Source organism: Tupaia chinensis, unplaced genomic scaffold (genome assembly GCF_000334495.1).
Source record: "Tupaia chinensis unplaced genomic scaffold, TupChi_1.0 Scaffold000056_1, whole genome shotgun sequence".
NCBI classification, from domain to species: Eukaryota; Metazoa; Chordata; class Mammalia; order Scandentia; family Tupaiidae; genus Tupaia; species Tupaia belangeri.
In genome coordinates, this window is record NW_006159514.1 from 1,195,468 (window position 1) to 1,203,944 (window position 8,477).

At 42.8% G+C, this 8,477-nt stretch overlaps 2 protein-coding genes across 3 annotated transcripts in view; both read right to left on the reverse strand.

Moving 5' to 3' along the window:
* The window catches only part of CYBRD1 (cytochrome b reductase 1), a 42,720-nt gene that overhangs the window by 27,338 nt on the left and 6,905 nt on the right, over positions 1-8,477 (reverse strand). The window contains exon 1 of one of the 2 annotated variants that reach the window (XM_014592099.2): positions 1,622-1,866. The exons of the other annotated variant lie outside the window; for it this stretch is intronic. Within the exon in view, the coding sequence (XP_014447585.1) occupies positions 1,622-1,694 (73 nt within the window). The 5' untranslated portion in view covers positions 1,695-1,866. Of the gene's footprint in view, positions 1-1,621; positions 1,867-8,477 lie in introns of those variants that run through there. 2 annotated transcript variants of the gene reach the window in all.
* The window catches only part of DCAF17 (DDB1 and CUL4 associated factor 17), a 129,187-nt gene that overhangs the window by 6,355 nt on the left and 114,355 nt on the right, over positions 1-8,477 (reverse strand). The gene's annotated exons all lie outside the window — the stretch shown is intronic.

An 8,477-nucleotide genomic window follows, 5' to 3' on the forward strand; every position in this document is an offset into this window, starting at 1 on the left:
TCTCTCTCTGTCTGTCTGGCGAGTGCACGCACCCTATAGCAAAAAAAAAAAAAAATTAAGATATAGTAACAAAAACTGTGTATGCAGTCATGTGACACATAATGACATTTTGGTCAATGAAGGACGACATACATGGCAGCTGTCCCTGAGGATTATAATGGAGCTGAAAACCTCCTATTGTTCATTGATGTGGTACTGCAGCACACTGTTCTTGTTTGTGGTCATTCTGGAGCAGCAAGCCGATAGCGCTGCCAGCTGTATAAGAGTATAGCACGCGCATTGCTGTACAGGACATATTTGATATGACAGCAAATGTGTTACTGGCTTATTTCTTATACTATACTTTTAATATTATTTTAGTGTACTCCTACTTATTAAAAACAAGCTTATTGTAAAACTGTATGAAATGCTATACCATCAGCAGCCTCCTCTGTCTCTTCTGATCCCATGTAGGCCTAGGCTACACTGGTATAGTTGTATAATGTTTGTGTTTAAATGTTGTTACAAAAAAAACAAAATGTAAAAAAAATAAAAATTTAAAATATTACAAAGTGAAAAAGTTACAGGCCCAGTTACAGTGGCATGGGCACTGCTGTGCAATACTGCAATGGCACGAGAGACCAGGGTTTGGGCCCTCACTGGCCTGAACACGCGGGGCACTGGCACACATGCCCATCAGCATGCTGACTCACGGGGGGGAAGACTGGGGTAGGGTGAGATCCTGTCATGGATGTGTGTCTTTCTCTCTCTCAGGAAAAAAAATTACAGCAAATTGAGGTCAATTTGTTACTGAAGAAAGAAAAACACTTTCTTTTTTTTGGAGAGATTTTCGCTATAGGGCGCGTGACCTCGCCAGACAGGCAGAGAGACATAGAGACAGAAAGCGAGAAATCACCCCCCAGGGGGGATGGTCACGCTGCAATCCCTTCTCCTCCATTCTCCTCTCGGGATCTTGGGCATGCACGCACATGCGCCCGGCGTGGGCTTTAAGCCACCAGGTCTGGGACGCGAACCGCGGTCGACTATGTGGGAGTCCAGCGACATAGCCATTACGCTAACTGCTGGTTCCCAGAAAGACATTTTTAAATAGGTTTCATGTGGCCTACATGCACAGTGTTTATAAAATCTGGAGTAGTGTACAGCAATGTCCTAGGCCTTCACATCCACTCACTACTCACTTCCTAACTCACGCAGAACCACTTCCAGTCCTGAAGGCCCCATTCATTATAAGTGCTCTATTCATGTGTGTCACTGTCAATCTCTTATTACCATATTTTACTGTACCTTTTCTTTTCTTTCTTTCTTTTTTTTTCCCCCCCTTTTTTTGGAGAGGTTTTTGCTATAGGGCACGTGCACTCGCCAGACAGACAGAGAGGAGAGAGACAGAAAGTGAGAAATCACCCCCGGGGAGGGGGGGTGACCATGCTGCAATCCCTTCTGCTCTCGGGATCTTGGGCACATGCGTGCGCACACGTTCGGCGTGAGTTTAAGCCACCGGGTCCGGGACTCGAACCGCGGTCAACTACGTGGGAGTCCAGCGACATAGCCATTACGCTAACTGCTGGTCCCGTATCTTTTCTGTGTTTAGATATACAAATACTAACTGTTGGGTTACAATCACCTACAGTACTCACTATACCAATAGCAACATGCTGGACAGGTCTGTAGCCTCGGGGCAATAGACTATACCACATAGCCTGGGTGTGTCATAGGCTAGACCATCCAGGTTTGTGTAAACACACCTTATGATGACGAAATTACATAACAGTGCACTTCTTAGGTCATGTCCCTGTCATTGGGTGACACGGGACTGTTATTTACAGAGTACAGCATGCTGCTTTGATATGCACTGTGAAACGGGTAAATCAACCTAATCAACATATCCATCATCTCACATGTTCTCTCTTTTTGTTGTGACAGGTCTTTTTTAAAAAAATACACAAATTATAATAAACAAGACAATTTGTATTGCTGACTCAAGTATTTGGTAATATAAGACCAAATGGCCTTTCACCACTTAAGGTGTATTCTGCCCTTGGACCGATTAATAGCATTCAGTGAATTCAAAAATAAAATGAGAGTAAGTTCAAAAATAAAATGAGTATACTTTGAAGTATACTAGAATTCTAAAACATGCAAACTACTTAAACACAGTATGCCCGTTACATTTCCCTTCACTTTGAATAAAATAAATATTATTTTGCCCTCCTTTGTAGAATGTACAGAACAGGATTATCAACCTTTATGACTCATTTTCCTGTGTGCCCAAGAGTTTACTAGATTCTGACCAGAGAACCTCAAGTTTAAGTGAGAAAGAAGAGAACCCTCTTTAAGTAAACTTCTTGAAAAGATTCTGGCGGGGGCTGTCAAGGAGAATCAAAGCTCAGCAACATGCCTGTGCACTCCAGCTGACTCATAGCACGGATACCGTGCATCTGGAGACTTCTGTAGAACCAAAATGAAGGAAGTGATCTGGATGATTCAGGAGATTCGCTGCAGCATTTTTACGGCAGAAGTATCTTTCTAAAGTGACTGGAATCCTCACAAAGGCATCTACTTGGTACCAAATTCATGTACATATGAGAAGAGAAAAATGCAATTAATTGGCTAGAGATTTATAACCATACAGAAATCTTGTGTAGTTACAAAGATCAGGTATATTCTCTTGTGCCTCACAGCAATGTTACTACAGATCCGGATTACTGGCTGAGGTTTCACCTGGTGGACCCTGGCCAGGAGTCTGATCTCTAAAATGAGGAGCTGAGCTTAAGGCCTCAGCTAGCTCTAAATATTTAGGGGGCACATGCGTGCGCACACGTTCGGCGTGAGTTTAAGCCACCGGGTCCGGGACTCGAACCGCGGTCGACTACGTGGGAGTCCAGCGACATAGCCATTACGCTAACTGCTGGTCCCGTATCTTTTCTGTGTTTAGATATACAAATACTAACTGTTGGGTTACAATCACCTACAGTACTCACTATACCAATAGCAACATGCTGGACAGGTCTGTAGCCTCGGGGCAATAGACTATACCACATAGCCTGGGTGTGTCATAGGCTAGACCATCCAGGTTTGTGTAAACACACCTTATGATGACGAAATTACATAACAGTGCACTTCTTAGGTCATGTCCCTGTCATTGGGTGACACGGGACTGTTATTTACAGAGTACAGCATGCTGCTTTGATATGCACTGTGAAACGGGTAAATCAACCTAATCAACATATCCATCATCTCACATGTTCTCTCTTTTTGTTGTGACAGGTCTTTTTTAAAAAAATACACAAATCATAATAAACAAGACAATTTGTATTGCTGACTCAAGTATTTGGTAATATAAGACCAAATGGCCTTTCACCACTTAAGGTGTATTCTGCCCTTGGACCGATTAATAGCATTCAGTGAATTCAAAAATAAAATGAGAGTAAGTTCAAAAATAAAATGAGTATACTTTGAAGTATACTAGAATTCTAAAACATGCAAACTACTTAAACACAGTATGCCCGTTACATTTCCCTTCACTTTGAATAAAATAAATATTATTTTGCCCTCCTTTGTAGAATGTACAGAACAGGATTATCAACCTTTATGACTCATTTTCCTGTGTGCCCAAGAGTTTACTAGATTCTGACCAGAGAACCTCAAGTTTAAGTGAGAAAGAAGAGAACCCTCTTTAAGTAAACTTCTTGAAAAGATTCTGGCGGGGGCTGTCAAGGAGAATCAAAGCTCAGCAACATGCCTGTGCACTCCAGCTGACTCATAGCACGGATACCGTGCATCTGGAGACTTCTGTAGAACCAAAATGAAGGAAGTGATCTGGATGATTCAGGAGATTCGCTGCAGCATTTTTACGGCAGAAGTATCTTTCTAAAGTGACTGGAATCCTCACAAAGGCATCTACTTGGTACCAAATTCATGTACATATGAGAAGAGAAAAATGCAATTAATTGGCTAGAGATTTATAACCATACAGAAATCTTGTGTAGTTACAAAGATCAGGTATATTCTCTTGTGCCTCACAGCAATGTTACTACAGATCCGGATTACTGGCTGAGGTTTCACCTGGTGGACCCTGGCCAGGAGTCTGATCTCTAAAATGAGGAGCTGAGCTTAAGGCCTCAGCTAGCTCTAAATATTTAGGGATTGGCATAACCAACATTCCAATAAGAAAACTACAGTTCACCTCTCGCCAATTCAAATTAAAACAGCCTGTAAATGCCACTACTCTTATTCAATTTTTTACACAGTGTGTGGCATACAGTAAGTCCTTAATAAATGTATACTAATGAAATGAATAGGAAAACATATGAAGGAAGTGAATAAATGAACAAAAGAAAAACAGAAAAGTACAGCTGATGGCAGGTTCCATGGCCTGGTAGTGAAGATAGTTAGATCCTGGGGCCAGAAGGTGAAGTGGAAGGTGGAATGATGGTTAAGGGCGCTGGAATTCCACATGGCTGACTGTGGTTCAAGTCCTGGATCTGGCAGCTTTCTCTCTCTCTCTCTCTCTCTCTCTCTCTCTCGCTCTGTCCCTCTCTGGTCAAATTAAAATAAATAAATACATTTATACATATATAGCTTGCTTTCTCACTTTCTCTCTTTCTCACTCTGTCCCTCTCTGGTCAAATTAAAATAAACAAATAAAAACATACATTAAGTTAAAATAATTCTTTTCTTTTTTAAGAGGTTTTTGCTACAGGGTGCATGCGCTCGTCAGACAGAGAGAAACAGAGAGACAGAAAGCGTGAAAACACCCCCCCAGGGGGGATGGCCACGCTGCAATCCCTTCTCCATTCTCCTCTCGGGATCTTGGACATGCACGCACACATGCCCGGCATGAGTTTTAAGCCACCGGGTCCAGGACGTGAACCACAGTCGACTACATGGGTGTCTAGCGACATAGCTATTACGCTAACTGCTGGTCCCTAGTTAAAATAATTCTTAAAAAAAAAAAAAAAAAAGACAACTGGATCCCATATGGCCTACCATGGGGTTCGAGTGCCAGACCCGATGGTTTGAGAAACATTCTGGGCACGTGTGTGTAGAAACTGAGAAAGAAGAAACTGCAGCATAACCACTCTCCCTTTCCCTCATTCTTTGCCTCTCTCTGATGAGAGCATATGCCCTCTATCAATTTAAAAAAAAAAAAATGATGAAGAAAATGTAGTTGTTTCAGTCTGTTTTGAGTTACAATGAAGATATCTTTCTTTTTCATCCCTCTCTCCCTTCATTCTTTCCCTCTTTTTTTTTTTTTTTTTTGACAGTCTCACCATGTCTCAATCCTCTCTCAGCCTTTCAGATGAACTACATTGTGCTACCATGCCCCACCCAGCTCTTTTTTTGATAGGATCTTGCTATGGTGCCCCGCCCAGCCTGAGGCTCCTGATCCCCCTTTCGGCTGCCCCAGTTGCTGGTCTTACAGGTGTATGCCACCACACCTAGCCTTTAAGTGGGACTGGGAACCTAACCGAGGCCTCCCAGCCTGCGGAGCATAGCGTCTCAGCAGTACCTGACATTACAGCTGGGCCTATCTTTCTTAAAATGGGAAACTATTACACCTTTTTAAAAAGAATCATTTTATTTAACTTTATTTATTTATTTGCTTATTTTAATTTGACCAGAGAGGGACAGAGTGAGAGAGAGAGGGAAAGTGAGAAATCACTCCCCTCCCTAGAAGGGATGGTCACATTGCCATTCTTTCTCCTCTATTTTCCTCTCAAGATTTTGGGCATTCATGTACACATGCCCAGCATGATTTTGAAGCTGCTGGGTCTTGGACTTAAACTGAAGTCAGCCATGTGGGAATCCAGCACCTTAACCTCCACGCCACTTGTTGGTCCCGAACCAGTTTCTTTTTGTTTTGTTTTAGAGGTTTTTGACTTAGGGTGCGTGCGCTCACTGGAGAGAGAGACAGAGACAGTGAGAGGGAAAGTGAGAAATCAACTCTCGGGGGATGGCCATGCTGCAGTCTCTTTTTCTCCATTCTCCCCTTGGGATCTGGAGCACACATGCACATGAGCCCCATGTGATTTTCAAGCTATGGGATCTGGGACGCGAACCATAGTCAGCCATGTGGGAGTCCAGCAATGTTACCGCTATGCTATCTGCTGCCCCCCTGAGTGAGTTTATAAAAATTTGAAATCTCTTGGAAGAGTTGGGATGATCTGGCAACTTTGGACTAGCATTCCCACACATAGCTACCATCTCCTGGAGCTGAGTAGAAGTTACCTGTTTCACAAGTAGACACTCGATTCTCAAAGAAGGTATATACCTAAACCCTGCTACATGAACACCTGACGTTTGGTTACCTGTCCTAGCAAATGGATAAAGAGTTTTCTCAACAATGTTATAAGACAACACAGCATATAATGACAATGACCTGATTGGTAAACTGTGTCAGGACTGGGAGGTGTGATGAAAAATCTGTAAATACCTAACGAGGAAGCCAATATAGGCTATAGTGGTCATGCACTGGCCTAGAACAACAGAATTTTTTTCTCTCAGAACTCTGGAGGCCAGACAAGGTGGTTCCTTCTGTGGGCTCTCAGGGAGACCCCACTCCATACTCCATACTTCTTTAGCTTCTGGTGGTTGTTAGAAATTCTTAGCATTCCAAAAAAAAAAAAAGAAATTCTTAGCATTCCTTGGCTTGTACGCACATACATCTCTGCCTATCTTCATGCTTCCCCTGTGTATCTTGAAGCTCCTCTTCTTTCTCTCTTAAGGACATCAGTCCTTGATCTCATCTTGAGACCCTTAGTTATGCCTACAAAGAGCCTGTTTTCAAATAAGGTCATATACACAGGTACTCAGGATTGGGTCTTGATCTTGTCTTTTAGGTCACTATTCAACCTCTACTCATAGCCCTTCCAGGGATCCTGGAAACTAGGGCAATTAAAGACTATAAGGGATAATGGTTCCTGCAGGACATGGGGACTTAAAGTCAGATCCTATAAATTTGGATCTTATCTCCTGGCGTCTGAGCTATTACTCAGGGGAAGATAGCTTGTAGAGGGCTCTGTGGACTACTTCCTGGAATGCTGTTGCAAGTATGCTGGTTGGGGAGGAGAATGGGACACTGCCCTGCCAGCAAGTTCTGGCTCCTGCCCTATGTCCTTCTGAATAGGCTGGTGCCATTGTGGTCTTTGTAACCTCTCATGAGTGAATGTTTAGTTGAAGCTAGGAAGACACCCTGGTGGGTGCCACACACCCAACCCACTTCACCTGCTTATTTTGAACACCTGATCCTGGTAGGTATGACCCCTGGTGAAAGGATTAGACAAACTTTTATTAACTTAATAAATATTTACTGAATGCCTATATGTGTTAGGTAATGCAACATAGCAGTGAAGAAAATGACGAAATCCCTCTGCTTAGGGAGCTTCCATTCTAGTAGGAGCAGACAGACAATAAATTAATAAGTAAAACAGTGGTTAGAATTCGACTAACATTTTGCTTTGAAAATGGAGTCTATAGGATTTTCTGATGGATTGGATGATAAGTATGGAAGAGAGACAAGAAGGAGGACCGTATAGTTCTGAACATCCAGGAGAATGAAGTTGCCATTTACTGAGAAGATGGAGCCTAAGGGAGGAGCGGTTTTGCAGGTGCAAGGGATATGAGGAGTTGAGATTTGGACATTTATCTGACATCCAGGTAGAATGCTTGATCAGGCATGGATGTCTGTGTGTAGCATTCAGGGTTTGGGCAGAAATATAAAAACAGGAAGGTTCACGGTGTAGGTGGTGCTTAAAGTCAAATGGCTGCATGAGATCACCACAAGAATGAGTGTAAATACAAACAGATGCGAATTTCGAAAAGTTCTGCAGTAAGGTCAGAAGACTGAGCCCTGGACACTCTCACCTTGAAATCAGAGAGATGGGGAAAAACCGGCGAAGAGAATGAGAAGGAACAGCCAGGACAGAGAGAAGAGTCAAGACTGTCAGGTATCAAAAAAGCCACCTAACCCACCAAGTGAAGGAAATGAAGCCAAGTGAATAGAGTACCAAGAAGGAGTCGGGGGGTAGTTACACCGACAGCTGCCTTCTGGAAAAGCAAGAAGACAAGCAGACCGAGAACTGACTACCAGAGTTAGCCACATGGAGGACCCTGGCTATTTCATGAAGAGCAATTCTAGTGAAGCAGTGGGGTGAAAGTCGGCTTGGAGAGGGTTCAAAAAAGAAGAGGAGAGGAATTGGAGACTAAGGTCTCCAGATTTCAAAGAGTCCTGTAGTAAGGCAAACAGAAAATGGAAGCAGTAGCTGGAGAGGTATACAAGAGTGTGTGTGTTATAAAATGAAAACACGTTGGAAATAATCCAAAGTGGGGAGAAACTTCATGATGCAGAAGAAAGGGGAAGGAAACCTGAAGTAATGTTCTTAGGTGAACAAGAAGAGACACAGATGGTACTTAGGCAGTGACAGTTTAATGAGGAAAGGACCTTAGAATAAAGATGCATTTCCAGTGCAATACGCTCT